Here is a 21,760-nt window from a genome sequence, read left to right as displayed (position 1 = left end):
TGTCCGTATCAACTATATGAATCAATATAATAATGTTTGTGTTAGACTTTTAAATGTTATACTTAAAGCAGGTTTACCCGTCATTTTTTTTTTTACATATACAAAATCAATTTTCCGCAGAGCATATGGATTATGTTGTAAATATTGAATAAAGTGTCTTTTACATGGCTTTAGACGCGATGGTAACGTCCTACATACTGTTCTTTGTCGGCTGCCATCTTTTAAGTGCATGTCATCGTCTGTCACAGCAACCTGAGCTGACAGATACCACTGTCTGAACTCGTGTCTTGCCTCTTATTCACCGACTATATTTAAAACATGTGTGCTTTTTAATACTGAAGATTGTTGTGTTTTTATGAAGACAATTCCCAGATTGCAAACATTTAAAAAATCATTGAAACATACTAATAGGTACCTTACCATTTGTTATAAAGGGATTTGATAACAACTGGTAACTTTTAGTAACTGCAACATATAATTAGATGCGCCAAGGGTCGCTTATGCTGATATAACAGTATGGCAGATTTCTGGTAAAAAAAAAAAGGTGAACTATAGTCGAAAATCTAGAAATAATTATTGATTTTATCATATAAACTCCTCGGTTGAATCAATAATGATGATTTTAATACTCTGCGTAGTAAAGCTAAGTCGTGTTGAAAGCCAAATGTTTGTGTTTTCTATGTGATAAACATATGAACACTCGGGAATTTATTTTAGGTAAAACTTTTAAATGAAAACTTTCATGAAGGAGAAGTTTTGTTTGGTTCAGTGGTGCTTTTAATTTGAAAGTAATCACCGGAAACTGCGTTTTGGTCTGGCTCGTTCTCCGTTGGGTTGTATCTAGGCAACGATACGCTTCACATTCACGTTTCAGATTGTGAGATTTAGACCAAACGGTAAAAGTAAAGGGTTTTAATTTCATTTTCATCTTTAGCCGTTAGAAATAGTCAAATTATACAACTGAACAGAGGTGATTTCAGATTAAGACTTTGGGACATTTGATAAATATCGTAATTTAATGACTTAACCGACATAAACGGTTACTAGCAGCAATTTAGCGACCTCAACTTGACAGAAGAAGAGATTCAGGAAGTCTTAAAACGTGAGGTGCGGTCAGACATCATGTCAGATGCTGAGGAGCTCGTCACAAGCTGGGGAGAGAAGAACAAACAATCACAGGATGGAGATGATTATGATGAAGACGAGAAGAAGCAGAGGAGCAGCAGTGATGAAGCTGAGGAGAGTGCAGGGGTCAGGGGAGAGGAGACGGAGATGACCCGGCAGTCTCAAGTCTACAGTGCAACCACTGACACACTTTTCTCAAAATCTCACACCAGAACACACGCACTGGTCAGTATGTTTTTATTTGTTTATTTATCCACCTTTAAGGTCCTTTTGAGATACAACATCTCTTCTGCACAGAGCGCTGGTTCAAATGGGAGACAGTGTGATAAAAAGGGTTTCATATCAGGACAGATGTACAAAACAAATATACAAAACACAGCAAACAGATATAAAACAGAGCAGTCATACAATTGTATAGCAAAAATGAATTATGGGAAAAGAAATATGTTTAAAGCTTTGGCATTGTTCTGTGTGTCGAGTTCAGCCCATGGGAGTTAAGTCTGAATATAAAGCCTTTAAAATATTACGTCAAGGAAGTTTCATGAAAAATGTTCACCTCAAAAAAAGGTTTTCCGAAAGATAACAATGATAAAGGCTTATTTTCTATCCATCCAGTCACTGGAATGGGTGATTGGGATGACTCCTGCACTCCCCGTCTTCAGTTTACAAGACCACGATCAGTTGGTGATTCTCTACGCGGGAGCTCACATCGGGATCATCTACAACCACACGTCAAAGACCCAGCACACACTCCAGGTACAACAAGTCTCCAGCAGAGACAACTCCTCCAGAAGCAGCACCGAAATATATCTTGGAAGATAATGATATATTTTGTTGAATGAAAACATGCAGGTTGTTAGTAACAGTTTATATACTAATTGTAATAATCTTTTCAGGGTCACTGCAACCCCATCTCATGCATGTGTGTGAGCGAAGACAGACGCTGGGTTGCAACTACAGAACGGGGGACGAAAAACCTGGTGATGATATGGGACTCCTATTCTGGGTAGCTCTTTATCATTCTTACATTACAGCAGATTTGTGTATTTTACCTTTGCTCTTGGTGGTAACCACATGTGTGATCATTCTTTTAGAATTCCTGTGCAGACGTTGTTCGACTGCCATCCTGATTGTGGTGTCGTTGCAATGGCGTTTTCAAAGGACACAAAACATCTGGTAACCCTCGGGGCTGAAGATGTTCAAGTGAGTATGATGGCAGGTTTGAATGGACAGATGCAATCAAACATTTCAAAAGAAAATCCTTTGCGGTCCATGTTGATGACCAGGAGGGTCTCAAGAGACTCTGTGGGCTTTTGGTAGAAAAGATGAGGTCTTGTCGGGGGGCTTTCTGACCGGGGTGTCATTGCAGTTCTCCTGTACATAGCCAAACAAATCATTTAAGGAGCTTCTCATTAAATTGTTGTTGCTGTGTAATGTAACTAACGTATTCTGCAATTGTTGGGGGCCCCAGCGATTTCCTGCTCTCCCCATCCTGTTGCAGCGCCCCTGTTGATGACATATTAGAACCAAACACTCACAAATCTCATTCAAATGCTATGTCATGAATTCATTACGCATTTTCGAAGCTTAATAGCACTTTGCGTAAAAAATTTAAAGAATGATAGTATGTAATCTTCTATTAAATGGTCGACATCTCAGAACTGCACAAAAACAGCTTAGATTATTATTGTTTCTTGTTGGATTCGACAGTATGAAACATGAAATGTTATTGAATAAATTCTACATCTGTTTATAAACTGTTAACCCTCTGACGATCTTTTCACAGTGTTTGTGTGTTTGGGATTGGACGAATCAAAAGGAAAAGCCTTTATGCTTTACTGAAATCAATCCTAAGTACGGTTATCAAGTGAGTCGTTTGGCCTTCTTCTAACGTTAAATGGATGATAACTTAATGGAGAAGCCATTCTGAAGATCAAATGTTAAATGTTGGATGGTTTTTCAGGAGCACGTCCTTTTCAACCAAAACGATAGCAATCAGCTGCTCACCAACAGTGACAGCCAGGTGCTACTTTACAGCAGGGTAAGTCCAGATGTTTCTTTATGTTGAAATCTACAAGATACGCCTGTGAAAGATGTATTTTATTAATCATCTGCTCTTTTTTCAGGCTCAGGGAGATCTGCAATACGTTGCCCTGAATTTTAAGAAGGTAAAAATAAATATCAATTTTACACAGAAGATGTTAATGAGTCGTTATATATAGTTTTTCAGTGACCTTTTTTGAGAGATATTTTACAGTTTCATCTTGTCACTTCTGCAGCTCTGTGCCGGCGGTGGAAGGGATGCTTCTGTATCACATCCGTCTCCTGCTGACCTTTCTCAAACTGTCAACAAGGCTGCCAGGTTTCCGAATAGGTGTGTGTTCCACTGTCGGAAGCCTCAGGTCCTGGCTGCCACTGCAGCTGGGGGGCTTGTGGTCTGGGACGTGATGAAAGACATGAATGAAAACCAGACAGTCCCTCGAGACCGAATCAAGGTCATCAGTCTTCAGAAAGATCCGATCACTGTTCTCGCCATAACTGACAGGTAGCCAGAAACCGAAAGACTCAATGATGCTACCTTTTGATTGTTGCTTGTATTAACTTGGTCTCTTTGCATTTCATATCACAGCTGTATAGTAACCGGTGACACTCAAGGCGATATCAAGTTTTATAATGACGAATTCCAGCTCGTCATGTGGTACGACGAATTCAACCTGGATACTATTGTGTCCATTTCCTTTTCCAAAGAGTGCACAGAGGGTTTTTTGAAGGCCTGCACTCTGGAGGCCAAACCCTACATTTTCAGGTATCAGAAAAACAAATATATGTTTTTACACTCTACTGTTTTAGGGGTTATACCCAAGCTGACTGTTTTCCTTTCTGCAGGAACTTTGTGGTGTCCACAGTCAGCTCCAGAGTAGTACATGTGAATTCACAGAAAAGCATCCAACAGATTCTGCTGAGTGAGGACTGTGACCCTGTATATGCAGTAGCCTGTCACCCCAAACAGCCAGCTGTTGCGATGGGAAACCACATGGGTATTTTAAGAGTGTGGGATTACAACAACAAAGTGATCATCTGCAGAAGGGTCTTTGCGACAGAGAAGGAGATTCTGTGTGTCACTTTTGATCCTCAAGGTGAGTCATATGCTTAATCAATGGATTTGCAACTGGAATGTCACTAGAACACAGAGAGCATTCCCTCTCCAGGGACCAACGATCCCCTCTTGAGTCCACATTAAATTCACTAGATCACAAAATCTCACACGCTCATAAATATCAGTCCCCTAAATATGCCAGATTTTATCAGTGAAGATCAATTAATTATTCTCTGAAAAATCATGAAAATGCTAAAAAGTAGCCCCGTCTCACATTGTTAAAGAAAGTGTGTGGGGGGGGGAATCCTGAATCTGCCCCCTGATCGGGAGCTGTACCAACATTTAATGGGTTGTTCCTGACCTGGACCACATCCTTCCACCAAGTTACATGATATTACATCCAGTATCAAGCAATCAACATAACTTCCTTAGCAGAACAAGTAACAAACTCACGTTAAATATAACCCGTGTTTCCATGCTGCTGCTTGAAGTTACAATTTTTTTCATTACATTCTGCAAAAATGCAATGTGTCCCCTTCTTTTTCACTGAACAGGATCCTACCTGGCAGTTGGATTTGGCAGCGGCGCAGTTCACATACTGAACTCCAGCACTTTGAAAAGTGATCCCCAGGAATGTTTCCATTTTGCTAAAGATGGCATCCTTCACATCACTTTCTCCTCAGACTCAAAGTATCTTGCCACTGCAGTGAGTTCTTTATATTATCGAGTGTAATAAAGCTGAGTGTAGTAACGGCATATTTTGTAGAAAATATATTTGAAATTATAATTATGGATAGCAAATATGTAAAAAAGAAAATTAACTTTTTATAAGGTTTTATGTTCTTGTTCACTGTTAGGATGCTGGAAAAACAGTGACAGTGTTCCGCCTGCAGGCTAGAGAAGGTACTTCACCTCGTTGGATGTACCTGGGCAGATACCGCTCCCACTACAAGCCCATCATAGACCTTCTTTTTGGGATTCACCTGGACAGCACCCAACCGAGACTGCTATCTCTGGGGATGGACCGTCGCCTGGTGAGTCTGATGTGATGGTGAACTAGCTTTGTGCTTCGTAGTGCTGTTCTCTATTCTCTGTGCTTTTGTGGAACTGAACAATAGGTGGAGTACGACTTGGAAAACTCTGAAGTGAACCATCTCCTCATTTTAAGCTCTGAGCGCGTCGAGCAAAGTGCTGTGCCAAAGTGCATGACTTGGTATCCTCCGTTGACGGCAGAGCAGTTCCTTCTCATTGCCTCAGACCAGTACAAGATTAAGCTTTTCAACAGCACGAGCAGGATGTGCAGGTCTGTCAAATAAACTGTAATGATAAGATTGTCCTTATCTAACTGTTGTCACTGGCATTTAATGGGAAATGTTGTGTTCTACAAAAACAGACAAACTCTCCTTGGCCCAACATACGACTCTCCCATTAAGAAAACAATGGTTCTTCCCAAGTCGAAAGAATCTGAGACAAACTCATATTACCTGGCTTACATCACAGAGGACAAGGTAAGGGCTAGAATTTGTTAGTAATAATTTATCACTCTCTTTATTCTGTTTTATATTAATTATCATACACCATTTATTTAAAAATCAACATGGGTCTCAGTCTAAAATAAGCTTAGGCTTTTATTTTATCTTATCGACACAGGCAAGTCATTGTTTATGTCAAACTAATCATTTTGATAATGTTTTGGAAACCCTGGTAACTCACACAGCTGATAATATCCCTAAGTGTGATATCTGTTCTCCAGGTGGGTCTCCAGATTTTGCCTGTTGACGGGAACCCCTACAAGTCCAATGCTGTGATCTGCCACTCGACAGGGGTGTCTTCTTTTGCCTGCTCCTACGAAGGCCGATTTGTCTTCACTGCAGGCGGATCCGACTGCACTGTAATGTCATGGGAGATAAGCTTAAAGTAAGCAATAAAACATACCAAGCACGGTAACCAGAGGAGATGCATGAGCAGTGTAATCACGTTTCATTAAAACAGGACCTCTCTCTTGTTGTGATGCAGTGCTTTGGAAGCAGCAGCCTCATTGGGAGGAAAGGACATGGATCCTTTTTATACCCTTCTAGAAGGAGGGAGAGACGGCAAGTTCTACAGGGTGAGTCAAACGTTTACCTTGTTCTCTAAACTGATGAGTAATATGTGAAATAAGAAGCATGTGTCCTATTCCCTGATAAATATTGTCATCAAGTTATAAAATATATTTATTTTACATGTTGATTTACACAACGTTAAAAAGATTCTTATTTTCTGAGGAATGTTTGCCCTGTGGTTTTTTCTCATTGTATTGCCTTGTACAGATCAGTAACCAGTGCTGATGGAGCACGTTTTCTCGACACAGTGACAGATCAGTTGTGCCTGTGTATAATACCTCCTGTATAAATCTTCCATCAACTATTATAAATCAGTTTGTTTTGATGGTGAAATGATAAGTTCAACGTTGTCATGCGCAATTTCTTTTAATTTTGATGGATGGGTGGATTGGTGGAAGTATTATATTATGGATTGGCATGGAAGTGTAAAACTATGAAGTTGACTGAAAAGGTGATTTTAACTTCTCATTGAGTTATGAGTGTATAACAGTCACTTCTGATAATTTCTTAACCCTAGATTCTAAGTTTTCTATGTTTTTCCATTTGTAGGATATGGAGGACTTTTTCTATTTCTGCCAAGTCCGTCATCAAGGCACTGACTCAATGGAGCAACGTCAAGTGTCGACCAAAATCCCCCTGTGTGAGGTCCCTTCTCTGATGAGAGCATTGACATATTACCTTACAGAGCAAGAGGTAAAGTCAATGTAAATTAATCCGACAACGATAACATCACGTAAATGCAGTTTTACACCTCAGACCTGCAGAATGCTGTTTTATTTTCCCTCAGATAGAAGACCTGCAAAATGAAGTCAAGTTCAGCAAGTATGCAGAAACAGGAAAATATGTGACTGACATTGACCTGGAGGAGTTTATCAAACTGTATATCAACCATCGGCCAGCCTTCGGCATTGATAGACATCAGCTCATCCAAGATTTCCATGTCCTTGGTAACCAGGACAGTACAGGACGGCCCGTTCTGCAGAGACATAAGCTGCTAGAATTTCTGCAGGCTCGAGGTACGCTGCAAGCTCCTCCCTCTGGACAGGGTTTGTTTTTCTGTTTTCAGCTGTGCCACTGACACGAGACTGAATAAGGAATCCATCCTCTGTTACAGTTTCTATGTTCAAAGCTTGTGTTTCGTCTTCAAGTCCCACACAGTCCTAATTCTGATACTATCTTTGACAGGAGAACACATGACAGAGGATGAGGTGGCAGAGTGTTTCACTACACTTTTAGGTGTCAATGAAGAAGAAGATGAAGAAGAAGAAGGAGAAGAAGAAGAAGAAAAAGAAGAAGAAGAAGAAGAGGAAAAAGAAGAAGAAGAAGGAGTAGTAGAAGAAGAAGAAGAAGAAGAAGAAAAAAAGGGAGGAAAAGGAGCAGTGGAACACTCTGACATTCATAAATCTAAAGGTATTTAAAAAGACAAAAGTCCCCCACAGTCCCAAAGTTAATAATTAACAACAGCAAAAAAAACATCTTCACTTTACCGTGTATGTGTGTGTGTGTGTGTGTGTGTGTGTGTGTCTGTGTGTCCAGGTTGCAATTCAGAATATTCTTTGGAGTTTGCAATTCCAGAAGAGATATCATTGGAGACATTCACAGGCCACATCCTGGGCTTCTCTTCCCCAATAGAGGAGAGTGGCAGATCCTCGTCTTCACAGTGATGAAAGCAACAAACTATCTGCTCGTTCAGAATAAGTGGTGTTGACGACGAGCCTCAGACTCTTCCCTTCCCTTTCTTGCCCTAATACATACTCTGGCCTTTTTATGTGTTTGATTTTGAATAAAATATCAATATTAAGTCAGATGTTTTTGTAAGAAATATTATAAAGGAAAATGTTAAACTAAAGTAAGAATTTTAACACTTATTGAGTTTTTGGCTTTACTGCTTAAGTTAAGGATTGGAACACTTGTCCCACCATTGGTTATTACAGTAAAATGTGTTCATACAAAACACCATACAAACACCATCAATTATATCTTAGCAAAGTCACTGAAAGATTTTTATAAATTTTTTTAAGAAAGAGAGACAAAACAACTTGTAAATACCAGACTCATCTGGACTGGTCTCTTAATTTATACCAGTCATATATTTCAGGGGACATTTTACTGCACATTGAGTAGTTTTTAAAGGTTCAGTGTGTAGAATGTAGTGACATCTAGTGGTGAAGTTCCATATTGCAGCTGGATACCCCTCACCCTCCACTTCTAAACATGACAGAGAACCTGTGGCGGCCTGCGTAAAGAGACCCAGCTCCATGTGTAAATATAAAGTATTTAACTATAAAGGGCTCATTCTAGGGTAAAGAAAACAACAATTTGTACAATGTACATGAAACACACTAGTGAAAAAACATCACTAGGATTATGTTATATTAAATCTCTGCGAATAGATCCCTTTCACCGAAATCTTACAAACGGAACCTTTAATACTCACATAAGTTACTTTTCTACTTCAAGTGAAAACTGTGAATGCAGGGCGTGCACTTGTAATGGAGTACTTGTACTTCAGGAAAGGATGTGAATACTTCCTTGGGCACAGGTTGTACACTGCAGCCTGTGAACTGGTCGGTGACGACATGTCGATCCTCGTTTGTTTGGAGTCTTTTGGTGGGTGGGGCTCTGACTCTGACCAATCAGAGACGCCTCCGCATAGCAACTTCCGGCCCCGGACGGACAGGAACAGTCAGCTGGTTCCCGGAGACCCTCCGGAGCACAACAAGTGAGCTGGGGCACTAATGTCTAACAGAGGAGTTTAAGCATGAGGACGCGGGACCGGGACGACACGACACGGCCGCAAGTTGACGGGCCTGAATGAAGAGTCCACCGCGTCGTTGTCACACCTCATGAACGGAATAGTTGTATTGTCCTAGCTCGCTGGCTAACGTTAGCTATTTGTCCTGAGAGTAGACCGACATGGCCACTGTGTCTCTGCGGCAGAAATACCGTCGCCCGCCGGCGAAGCAGGGGCAGGACGACGACTCGGACCCGGAGGAGACACACCTGGGGCTGCGGAGGATGGACGGCCTGGAGACTCAGATCATCCACAGCGGACACTTCATGGTGTCGTCGCCCCACATCGAGCACCCGCCGAAGAAAGGCTACGACTTCGACACGGTCAACAAACAGACCTGTCAGACGTATCACTTCGGGAAGGCGAGCATGTCGCACTTCTCCATAGACGCTTCTCTCACCAAGCTGTTCGAGTGCATGACCCTGGCCTACAGGTGACCCACTACACACATGAACACCGACTCACACTCATCTGTGTCCAGACTGTGTCCAGACATGTGTGACACTACAGTCACGAGTCGTCTCTTCCTATAACTTCCTGCCTGGTTGTAATACTGCAGTTTCGAGAGAAGTGCTCAGGCTAATGCCATATTAATACCATCACCACACTGGGGAAAAAACACACCCACATCAACAGCAAAACGTATGGATTAAAAATGTCACTGAAGTAGAGGAAAAGGATTATTATACTTATTATTTAGCTATTGAGATAAAGCAATATATTGGTACATTTCAGGTAAGATATAGTTTTATCTCTACGTGGGAAGTTTAAAATCTCATCTGATTTAAGGTAAAAATATAGGGCTGGGCAATAAAATAATATCAATAACAATTTCAATATCATTTGATAACACAGGTCCAATATATATTGATACATTGCTTGTTCATTGTGCTATCCAGAGTACACATACTAGAAATTTTTATAAATTTTTATTCCCAAAATAATTAGTCACGTAAACTATGATGAATAGTTTAAATACATGTACAGTAATAAGGTTTTCCTTTGAAATGTAGTGGATCAAAAGTAGAAGAGAATGGAAAGATTAAATTCACCACTCAAGTAATTTAGTGTGGGACTCTGAAGACACGGCCTGGTGGAATACAGATCTTTGTACTAACTTAGGTTGGAATGAGTTAAACAAGTACTGGGATCAGTGTATAATCTTTCTCTAGCTTTGAGAAACAATAAGCCGCCAAGAGAGTTTCCATGTGCCTTGTGTGATCTCATCAGACAGATCCAACACCATTCTTTCTCTCAGGACCAGGGAAATAGTCTCGTTTAACGACGGTGCTCGGTTATCGCCGGCAGGCACAACTCCAGACTTGTTAAGTGACATTGAAACAAAAGTTGTTGTTGTTGAGCTTGTGAAGGTGAACAGACGTGTAGTGATATCTCTCCATCACTGTGTAACCAGCTATTAAGAGAATTTTGGTCACGAGTCCAAATTTAATTTTAGAGTGTGTGAGAGAGGATTGTCATTTGGCATCCTAAACTAACTCTTATTATTTCTGAAACTGGTCACCTGCACAAATATATCAAATTACCGTCTCCTCTGGAAATGTGTCACATGGATATAGTTACAGATAAAGATCCTTTTAAATCAGTCAACTTCATTTTGTTATCGTCATTTAGTCTACATAACTATGTTAAACTCAGAGAATGAGCACTTCATTGAAAGGCTCCACAGCAAATGTTTAGAATTTGTATTTGATATAAATTGGTAATGATTCTTAAGATGTCGTTATCAAACCCTTATGCCAAAGAAATTCAATTGAGGTTTGATATGTTACAGTTTAACCACAAACTCTATTGCAAATAACTATAAATACATGGAAAACCCAAATACAACAAAATAAAAATTTAAAACATAAAATATTAACATAAATGAACATATTTTCTGCATTATTTATTAAGGTAAAGCAGTACCATTGTTAAGATGTATAGTATTTGCAAATAAGTGGGGGTTCAATGCAGTTGCTGTGCAGATGCAAACACAGATATGAAGAGGTAGGTTGTAACAGAAATATGAGGCGCACATTACCCAGGGTTCTCAGTTTATGGCCGTAGTGTGGCTGAAGTGTTGATGCAGAGCCTGTTGTTCAGGGGACTCCCTATGACTTAGCAGATGGCCCAAACTTGGACTGGTCGTAAAGACTTTTTATAGACCAGGAAAGCACCACTACTGCTACTGCTCCGGTCACTAATGCTGAAAGTAGTGGCTGGTATTTTTAAACACCAGAGAGACTTTAATCACAGGAACATCGGTGCTTCTGCAAAGTTTTCCTTTACAACACTGACTCTTCTCTCCTCATGTGGCTACTTATTGGAGCAGGTTTATCTGCTCACACGCTGTACTCTTACTGTAATAAGCACACAATGAATCACGACAAGAAAAATGGAAAGGCAGGAATGACAGACTGTGAGAAAGACAGAGCAGGAAGGATGGACAGAGGGAAGCCACGAGCCTTTGAGTTCCGACAAGCATGGACTTTATTCATGTCATTTTACATTTTCAGGGTCGGTTCTTATTATTGTTGTAGGGCAGCAGCATTAATACAAACCCAGCTGTTTATTATTGCCTGTTGACCCCCCTGCTAAAACAGAACTGTTTATTCTCTGTCAGTGAACTGACTGTCCAGGAATGTCTGTGTGCTGATATCATAAATTGCACATCCTTTGGCCATTCGAGTCCATGCTGATGACCTCCAACGTCCTGTTGTTTGACATTTTAGTTGCACGGCACACGTGTATGTGAGAACTGAGGATCCTTCTCTGTTAATTTATTTGAACTCATAGTCTCCATATTCATGGTGTTAAACATCATTTAACTGCATTTAAACAAACTTTTTCTCTATGTGACATTTTTATATCCAGACTTTGGGCCATGGTCAAGCATCAGTATTAATGCCAAAATCATGTCTGTATGGTGACATTAGTTAAGATTCTGACACTTCTTTCTGCAGGTGATGAGTCACTAAATATAGATATTAATATAGAACCAATCTTGTTTTTTTATGTCTGTATGGTGTGCAAGCTATGCTATCAACAAGGGGCTGTTCCTCTAATAAGAGAGATCTGTTATCTTTGAAGGTTTTTGATTGTTTACTTTACTTACTTTTGATTGTTTCTTTGGGTTAAACTATCACCTTTTGGTACACAAAATGTCCCGTCTCTCCAAGAATTTTTCATTGATATTCATCTTGCCTTTTCAGTGGTAAGTTGGTTTCTCCAAAGTGGAAGAACTTCAAAGGTCTAAAGCTGCTGTGGAGAGACAAGATCCGCCTCAACAACGCCATATGGAGAGCCTGGTATATGCAGTGTAAGTTCCATACTGTATCGCTGATTTATTGTACACATGTCTTGATTAGTATTTAGACTAAAGTGACTTGAATTGAGTACCCGACTCGCCGTCCAAATGCAGCATGCTTGAAGACTTCAGGAACAGAACCCAAGTATCTGTTGTCTGAAGGGGAGACGGTCATCAATCTGTAGTTTTTAGAATCATACGTTTACATTTCAGCCAATGACGACAGATGCCTCAAAGCTTTATATCTCCTCTCAGGTCACAGTAAAGTGGGAGTTTGAACCTGACCAGAGTCAGTGTTTTTCCTTATTACAGGGCGGTGCAGCTAAAAAAAAAGACAGTACATAGGCCAGCCAACATGACCGAACCCAAATATCATTTCATAGTTTTTGTCCGAACCAGGCCCCGCTCGTCGGATCCTGATGTGTCACCTTTATAATTTCTGAAAGTATTTAAAAAATGTTTCAAACTCGCTGCAGTAGTAAAGGTTGGTTTACATGACACAAGCAGTTATGTGAAAGCGACTCTCAGCAACTCTCATTCCTGTCATAAAAATAAACACAAACTAGGTCAAGCTTTTCATGACCCGATGACCTGCTGTTCCGCTTGTCGGCAAAGATATTCCAGCTTTGTCACCAGGATAAAAACTTAGGGACAGTACATTTCTCAGCTGTGAATGACTCTTTTTTTTTTTTTTTTTTTTTTCTACTCTAGATGTTGAGAAGAGGGAGAATCCTGTTTGTCACTTTGTGACTCCCCTGGATGGAAGTATGGAACTGGATGTCCATCGTCCTGCAGAGGTAAAGACAGAAACTGGAAAAAAAAAAGATCCCAAATCATCCTGCGGATTGTTATACGTTTAGTCTCTCAAACCACTGCTTGTACTTTAGCTTTATGTTTCACTTGTCACTTCCTTTTCTTTATGCTGTGTTTGTTAAGGACTTTGGTTTAGTTCCCATCTCTCTCTTTCTTCTGCAGGCCAATGCCACAGAAGGGAAGTGTTGGAAAAGAAGAATTGAAATTGTGATAAGGGAGTATCACAAGTGGAGGACATACTTCAAGAAAAGGGTATGTTTTTTTTATTATTATTACTGTATTGTAATATTTTAGTTGTTTTGTGAATATGTTCTATTTGTTTAATGGTTTGTTAATTTTGTTCATAGTTGCAGAAGCACAAGGATGATGACCTCTCAAGCTTGCTCAAGGTATGGAATACTGCATCATGCACAACCCATAAAAGTGCTGCTATAGATAATCACAAGCATTACGATCAGCTTCTGTTTAACCGGATGTTGATACTAAAGGAAATAACCCATGCTAACAACGTCACCTTCACAGTGTTGATGTGCTTTTTAATAAAAGTACTTTTGTTCGACTGAGATTTTGAGAATACAGTTGTAATTGTAGGGGGCAAAAAATCGAATTGAGAAAAAAGTCATAATATGAAGAGACTCAAGTAAGAGCCATATTTATATTTGGAGAAAAATAAAAAAGAACAACGTTTGATCAGCAAGCGGATGAAACCAACAGTCGAGCACTAGCAAGCATTTCCTTCGAACAAAAGGGCAACTTCCTCTAAGACTGTGTGGTTCTTTCTTTTTAAAAGACAAAGTTCCTTGCATAATCTTTTCAAACCTTAATACTTAGGATCACGTGGTGCTGCTGTGCGTATAACTTAACAAATGATAACTTAACAAGACGCTCCACGTTCCACATCTTAATGCAGGAGACAGACAGGCTGATGTTCTAATATCCTAAAATTACGACTTCATTCACGTTATTTAATGCCTTAATTCTCCATTTCACTTTTGACTGCTTACACCTAATGTTCTAATTGTCTAATTACCTTGTGACTTGCTAACAAATTGTGTGTGTGATTGTGTGTGTGTGCGTGTAATTGCCTGGCTTGTTGGTTGCATCTTGATCACTCCAAGGGGCCAGAGGAGCAGTTATCGCTGTTTGGGGAAGTCTCTCCAGACATGCTCCGTGTCTCCTTTTATCAGGATGAAGAGGCCTTTGCCCGCCGCTTGCCTCGTAAGCACATGGACACACCCGCACCCATGGAGATGGACACCCTCTTTGACATGGATGTTCTGATGTCTGAGTTTTCAGACACGTTGTTCTCTACGTTGGCCTCGCACCAGCCCCTGGCCTGGCCCAATCCAAGGGAGATCGGTGAGAAAACATAAGCTGTCCATATCTGAAATCAAGTCCAGATTTGATTTTCATGATTAACCCTGCTTGGGGCTTGATCCCACCAATATGTTATATGTCTGTCAAAACACATGTATCGCATATGTCATCTGCCTTCTCTCCCTACCTCTGTCTCTTTTACTTTCACAGCCCATGCAGGGAACGCAGACATGATCCAACCAGGACTGATCCCCTTACAGCCCAACCTAGACTTCATGGACTCATTCGATCCACTGCAAGGTAGAGAAGTACAGCACCAACCTTAGCTGCAGCTTTATTGCACACCCACTAATGGTGCACAATGTGCAGGAATCAAGCGCACCTGTTCTAGTAACTTTGCTGCAGCTTAGTCTAACAAAAACAGTAGTGTGATTTTACTAACCTCTAGCTAACATAGAGACTCTTGTTCCAGACTTATTTCACAGCCTCCGTCAGCCCGTCTTCCCCTCTGTTTCCCCCACTGCATCATCTGTTACCCCTCTATCCAGCAGCAGTTCTCAGTCACAGGTAAACACCGACCCATGGGACAGTCCCTAACACACACCACCATGATGAGCGCTTGTGCAAGGACTGTGTTATTCTTGTTTGTTGTTATGTTCAATTTAGGAAGATTTTCACCACATACTCAGCCGTCTTTCTGTCTTAATCTAGTTACAAAAACTAGAATATTACTAAACTTGTCACGGATCACTTTTTTTATTCATGACTTACTGCTCAATCTGCTTAACATCAAATTTAGATCTCTTTATAATTTAACATGCACACAAAATCATTTTGCTTCTCTGTCATTCTGTTCTCCCAGAACACATAATTAGTCATTTTATCATTGATTATAATTTCAGAGTTTCTGGTCTTTTCAGCTTAAGCATACATCCTTCTAGAAGTGACTCTTTATTTATTTGTTTATCATTCCAAACGCCTATTTTGACAGGATGTGGATGAAGTAACGCTCTTGTTAATTGACACATTTTACCAAATAGAATCTATTCCAGTTCACTGGAATATATTTATATTGGTAAGTACTTTGACTCAAGTGCTGTACATTTGAAATAGTTTATTTATGCTTCTTTATTCTTATAAATTATCTGAATACCACCACTATACCAACTTTTTTCCCACCCTAAATAGAAATCTATATTGGTTTTTCGAAATGAGTCTTTGGACGCAAAGCAGATAGTGTGATAACATGACTTAAAAAAAGAAAGACACATGTCAAACAATTAAAACAAACAGGTAAAAACAATAAATATGAGAAATACAACAAAGAAGTGAGCCTTTAGTAGTAAACCTTTGTGTAAGTTGTGCTGGAATACTAACAGCTCGTGCATACAACTTTATTTGTTTAGTGGTATGACAGGAGCTGGATTAATAGATCGCTGGAAGGTGTATTTTTTTTTTTGCTGTGAGTATCCAGTATCCTGTAGATTTAATTTGTTAATTAAACAAACAGTGTGAAGGCTCTGCCTGAACTGTGTGCATAGAAAGACACATTAAAATATAAAGGCTTGTTCAACCCCAAGATTCGTCCACAATTCTGCCAATTTACTCTCTACGCTGCTCGTCTCATCAGGAAAAAATAGTATTTACTAAAAGAGGTTGCAGATGTAAATGTTAAGCTAGAGTGTCATTGTACAGCCATAAAAGTCAGTTATTAATTAATATTTGGTTGAATAATGAATACACTTCTAATACTAGGGCAAATAAATAAACCATATAAAAGGTTTAGAATGTGTAGAATCTGAGCCCTTTAAACTGTCATATTCTCATCAACACAAAAGAGAAAACCAGACATGAGTTTACACAGAACTTTCTCTCTTCAGTATCCTATTGATGATTGTTTGTTCCCTTTTACTTCTTCTTCCCTTACTAGGCCCAGTTAATGTCCTCCATGCAGCTTGCAACCAACAACATCTCCCCTCCTGGACCCCTGCCCCTCCCCTCTCCCATGGTTAGTCAAACCAGTCGAGCAGGTGGTTGTGGCGGTGATGCTACCTACGTTCAAAACTACATGCCCCTGTTTCCTGGGCAGGTGGAGCCCAGCGATCAAGCAATAGTTTCTTCTGTCTCTCAGCAATTATCCCATGCTCCTCTGGCACAGTGCCTACCCGGTCAGGGCATGGCCTCAGAGCAGCCCATGGTCCCCTCCCCCTTGGACAACACCTCTGTGCTGGATGAGGCTGTGTCGTCCTCTGTGATCACACACATAGCCCCCTCTGTTGTCACGCCCAGCAACGGAGCCTCCACCATCAGCCACGGCTCAGAGTATGGCTCCATATCCACACAATCTCCACCTCCTCCGTCCCAGCTCCAGCCGTTGGCTCCGTTGCCTGCCACTCCTGTGCAGCACCCTCAGACTTTTGCCCTGCCTCGCCCCTTTCAGTCATCCAGTGCCAACAAAGTCCGCCCTGTGCAAAGGATTGCTCCGGCCAGCACCCTCCCCCCTCCCCACCTCGTCTTCACAGGTCAGATTTTTCTGATCTTGAGATCAACATGTTGATTTATTGTTTGGAGAACTTGTGCGTTTTAACAGTTTTGGTCTGGCTTCAGAGCTGTGTCAACTTAATTAACACAACAAAGAGGTTGAAGCCTTTTATTATATTGTATATCTTATATTGATTTACAGTGAAGTCCACGCATATCTGAGTCACTGTAGATACAGATGGACAACATGATAGCTCCTCAAAAGGGAAGCCAAAGCATCTTGATCGCCCCCTGGTGGCTGGCTGCAGCATAGGTCATAAACCCCATGTTAGTGGAAGGGACATAGACCAAACTACAAAGTCAGAATACACGTCAAATACATTTTTCTCATAGATGCTTTTTGTCAATTCAGGCAGTTCACACAGTAATCTGTTAATTTTTCTAGTAAAAACCATGTTCAAATGTCATGATTGACAGCTGAGACCGACCCACAATTGGTCAAGCTCCATCCCTGATTACTACTGCTTCAGTTCAGGATAGTGGGAGGAAGTGGAGATGTGTCATCCAGCTTTTTCTACAATCTGTGACAAGCACAAAAGAAAATAGTGGATTTTAAATTGAACTACACTAGTATTAGTATAAAGTGAGAAAATAATCTCTTTAGCAAACAGTGCAGGTATTGCGATCTATAGTTGACACACTAGGGGTCGTAATCTCAAAAACGATAGTTCATACATGGATGTTCCTATATGTCTGCACACAAAACTAATAGTGTAGCGTTATACTCTCAATGTTCATCCTCAGCCCCTTTCTCAGGTCATGCCAACGCTATGATTGTCACACCAAGCCCTCTGAAAGCAGATGTGGTCCCTAATACTGGAGTAGTCATCGCTTCTTCTCATCTAGGAGGGGTACGTCTTTTCTCTGCTCCATCAGTTTCATTCTCACTGTTTTCATTTTATTCTTGCACCACAGTGGGTCTTCAAATTCTTAAGTAACCAGTACAGGACCGACATGGTCAGTTACAATGTGAAGAAAGGTCGTATTTTATTGTAGCAGTTCTTTGTCTTATTTATTGTCTTGTCTGTTCTTTCCGTGTATCTCAGGCTCCTGGATTTCACGTTGTGTCTCAGATGCAGAAGTCTCCCCAACCGATTGTTCCCAAACAACAGTCTTGTTCTTCCAAAAATCAGGAAGTCTCCTCTAGTGCTGGTGAGAGTTCACTCTACCCCGAAAGTAAACCGTGAACGACGAACCCACCACAGCATAAAATAGTATTTTCTTTTTCTTTTCAGTTCACAGTCAGCCAGGACCAGGTCAAGGGACATCATGTGTGTTGGATCAAGTTCCGAGTCCCCAGTCACTTATCACCAGCAGAACAGGGCTGGTGAAGAACGAACAAAATCAGGTTTGTGTGTTTCTTTACAGTTTGCTAATGGTAAGGCAATATTTTTGTGAGCATATTATTACTTGAACGTTATAAATTACTTTATATGTTAAGGCCTCATATTCCAAATACAGAAAAATTCACCCTAACCTACCCTAACACATCATCCCACCCTACACCACTATACATCACCCTTCGCTACCCAACAACCTACCATACTCTACTCTAGGTAAGTGTTTGTGTAATATTACCACTGCTGTTGTGTTACAGAGCCGGAGGACAACACACATATCTGCTGAGCAAAAGAGACGATCAAACATTAACATTGGCTTTAAAACACTCTGCAGCCTGGTTCCCACTCTGAAGATGCAATCATATGTAAGTCTGTGTACTTTGTGCTCCTCATCAAAATATCCATAATAGATTCAGCAAATCCCCATTTTGGGCCATGTTTGTGCACAGTATTTCCTTAACGTATCGGTGAACATATTTCATTTCATCCTCTGACTTCCTACCATATGTATTAACTCATTGTCTTTAGATCAGTAATGCAGTCACATTGCAGAAGACGGTGGAACACGTTGGGAAGCTCCAGCAGGAGAGACAGCAGCTGCAGGAAGAGGTCAGGAGACTACGAGAGGAGATAGAGGAGCTTGACACGTCCATTAGGTTCGTTTAAAAACATCTCACTCTTTTAATGATATACACATCACACAGCTGTTTTACATATGTCTCTTGTCACTGCTTTACCACAGCCTTTGTCAGAAGCAGCTGCCTGAAACAGGGGTGCCAGTCAAGCGGCATCAACTGAGCCACATGCAGGAAAAGTTCAATGAATATGTGAAGAGCCGCACTCTTCAGAACTGGAAGTTCTGGATCGTATCCTTCTGTGAAAGAGCTCTGACACGGCTGCTTCTTAATAACATTGCATTTGTCTCAAGCTTTGGTATAATTGATCCTTGACTGTCGCTGATTTCAGTTCAGCATCATTATCAAGCCTCTCTTTGAGTCATTCAATGAGATGGTGTCAACTGCAAGCAGAGCAGAGCTGTATCAGACCACAATGCAATGGCTGGATCGTCACTGTTTGCTTCCGGCTCTCAGACCTAGTAAGTAAAAGACTATAGCAGCTTTTAAACATGCACTGAACTCCAGATAATGTCCAGGCGATCTCCGGACAGGCAGTATGTGAGAACGCAAATGTCTTGGTGAGAAACTCGAATGATTGGGCATGTTGTTGACGTTTCTAACATGCAACAGACACAAAACAAAAAAGAATACAAATATCTCAGGGTGAAAAAGCAGTGTCACACACGCAGACGACACCAGAGGATGATGGTAAAGAAAAGGAGCAAAGCCAGTGTCGATGGGCTGCAAACAAAAACGCTTGATCTCCGCAGTGGAATTAATATGTCACGCCCTTCCTCTGCATGCTGCACCACATCTCGCCTGAACACTGTGGAGATTACTGTGCTGTTTCTCTGCAGAAAGCTCAAACCCAGTTCAGCAGACTGATAAAACTGATAACGACTTATCACCATCGAGCACAAACACACACTTGTGGGCCCCGGAGACACACAAAGTTGCCGTTCATAACCAGCTCACCTACTCCATGGCTGCATGTGAAATCACTAACAATCTTTCTCACTTTTTTTCCAACTCCTTCTCACTCTGGTAATCATCTGATCTGATGACGTAAGGTGACGTCAAAGGATTTCTATGAGTCAAGTGTTTAACCGCTCGCTGGAGGCTGTGTCGTTGCAGAAAACTGCTCTTAACTTAACTGCTCACTCAATCAGTGAGTCGTGGAGCTGTCCCCTTTTAAATTGAATGAATCACATCTGTCAGCGTCAGTTAACAGCTGAAACACTCGGCCCAAGGACAGTGAAGAGTGTTTTTGTTTCAGACCTCGATAATCAGGATAAATACTTAATTAACAATTGAATAGCTACTAAGAGGCCATAAATGAAAATCAGTGAAAGTAAAGAACGTGTTTTTCTTATTCATATTTTCATATGCACAACGACAAAATGACTTTGTATAATGTGAATCAGACTCACTCATGATTGCAGATGATTCCCCATGTTGCGCATTAGACGAGCTGGCTGCTGGATGCATAAATAGGTAACCTTTTGTGAACACTACAGTAAACCTTGCCAGGTGACGACAGTGTTGCAGAGTGACAGAGCATCGCCAAAAAAACACTAAATTGATGCAGTTTTAATGCAAGAAAATCAAATCAAAAAGTTTGAGATTATAAATAGAGCAGAGAACAGAACAGCTGGGCTTTTTTCCCAGCAGGTTTTATTTCAAGCTTTGATTCAGAGCCAGTTTTTAAATATCTACCATTGCTCACATATCACATTTGACTTCAACCTCTCACCCAGTTGTAGTGTTGAGCCGCGTGAATAAAGTGCATGACTGTTGTGTAGCACTCTGTAAGGATACACAGCAACACGGGTAGCTTTGAAATGCTGTGTTTTACAGGCAGGTAACGAGGATTAAATTGTGATTTGTTGTCTTTCAGTGGTGCTGAATACCCTTCGCCATCTGAGCAAAACAACGACCATCCTCAGTGATCCGTCCCTGTTGCCTGAAAAAGCCATGCAGGCGGTCACAGAAAGAGATGTGTAGCTTTCTCTCAGAGGAGGTGAGGTGACCTACAATCCACCTGAACTGTTTCAACAGCCGTCACCACGTCTTCCGCCGATCCACGACTTCCCGCGATAGAAGCGGGCCAGCTCTGAAATACTTTTCCCGGCTCCTGGGATTGGTTTCTACATTTGTTCTGTTGTACGTTGATTCTTGGGAATCACTCACGCAGGAGCCGTGCTTTCAACATCACTTTCGTAAAAAACTGTGGCTTTAATTACATTGTATTTGAAAGATGGCATCAACAACTTCTTTCACCTACTTCAGGTGAAGAGCTTCTAAATACTCTAACGGAAGATGGTACTTGTGGTTTTGCTTTTTTGAACAATAGTATATTTCAAAATTTTAATTATTTTATTATGCGCAGATAAAGCATTGAATTAAAAAGGGAAATTTTGAGTGATTCATTTTTTGCTTTTTCTCAGATGTATAGAAAGTATGTGGATATGATATGGGATGTATTCCTATATTTATTCAAGAGTGTGGTTTCACTTTGAGAGCAGGACACGTTCAAATTTTGTAATGCTCTGATGGTAAAACACTCACAACGAGGGCTAGACAATTCCATATGTCAACACTGCACGTGGATCTGCAGATGGGGAATTTGACAGACACACACACGACACACGAAAGAATCCAAGTGCAGAGGAGAAATCCGAGAGCAGACGTCTTAAGCCACATGAGT

General features: G+C 40.8%; 2 protein-coding genes across 3 annotated transcripts; both read left to right on the top strand.

Annotated features, from left to right (window-relative positions):
• The first annotated feature begins 208 nt into the window (after positions 1–208).
• cfap251 (cilia and flagella associated protein 251) lies at positions 209–8,174 on the top strand. Its single transcript, XM_053419927.1, has 20 exons — positions 209–1,350; positions 1,741–1,881; positions 2,022–2,131; positions 2,220–2,328; positions 2,912–2,992; positions 3,089–3,166; positions 3,252–3,293; positions 3,405–3,670; positions 3,755–3,931; positions 4,012–4,262; positions 4,777–4,928; positions 5,080–5,256; positions 5,341–5,525; positions 5,616–5,730; positions 5,976–6,139; positions 6,239–6,329; positions 6,874–7,017; positions 7,112–7,340; positions 7,510–7,593; positions 7,864–8,174. The coding sequence occupies exons 1-20, from the start codon at positions 1,123–1,125 to the stop codon at positions 7,986–7,988; spliced, it is 2,949 nt and encodes a 982-aa protein (XP_053275902.1). The 5' UTR covers positions 209–1,122; the 3' UTR covers positions 7,989–8,174.
• Positions 8,175–8,989: 815 nt separating this feature from the next.
• mlxip (MLX interacting protein) lies at positions 8,990–21,478 on the top strand. 2 transcript variants are annotated; one of them, XM_053419930.1, is made up of 17 exons: positions 8,990–9,551; positions 12,331–12,437; positions 13,137–13,222; positions 13,401–13,490; positions 13,586–13,627; positions 14,357–14,597; positions 14,766–14,855; positions 15,028–15,122; positions 16,486–17,077; positions 17,853–17,947; positions 18,143–18,248; positions 18,332–18,444; positions 18,694–18,801; positions 18,965–19,092; positions 19,179–19,302; positions 19,403–19,532; positions 20,951–21,478. In XM_053419930.1, exons 1-17 carry the CDS (start codon positions 9,241–9,243, stop codon positions 21,055–21,057), a joined length of 2,565 nt encoding a protein of 854 aa, XP_053275905.1. In that variant the 5' UTR covers positions 8,990–9,240; the 3' UTR covers positions 21,058–21,478. The 2 variants fall into 2 exon arrangements, with proteins under 2 accessions (XP_053275905.1, XP_053275904.1); XM_053419929.1 differs by having other exon boundaries at positions 17,841–17,947.
• Positions 21,479–21,760: the final 282 nt, after the last annotated feature.

This window comes from Pleuronectes platessa, chromosome 4 (genome assembly GCF_947347685.1).
Source record: "Pleuronectes platessa chromosome 4, fPlePla1.1, whole genome shotgun sequence".
NCBI lineage: Eukaryota > Metazoa > Chordata > Actinopteri > Pleuronectiformes > Pleuronectidae > Pleuronectes > Pleuronectes platessa.
This window is presented reverse-complemented; position numbering and strand designations above follow the sequence as displayed.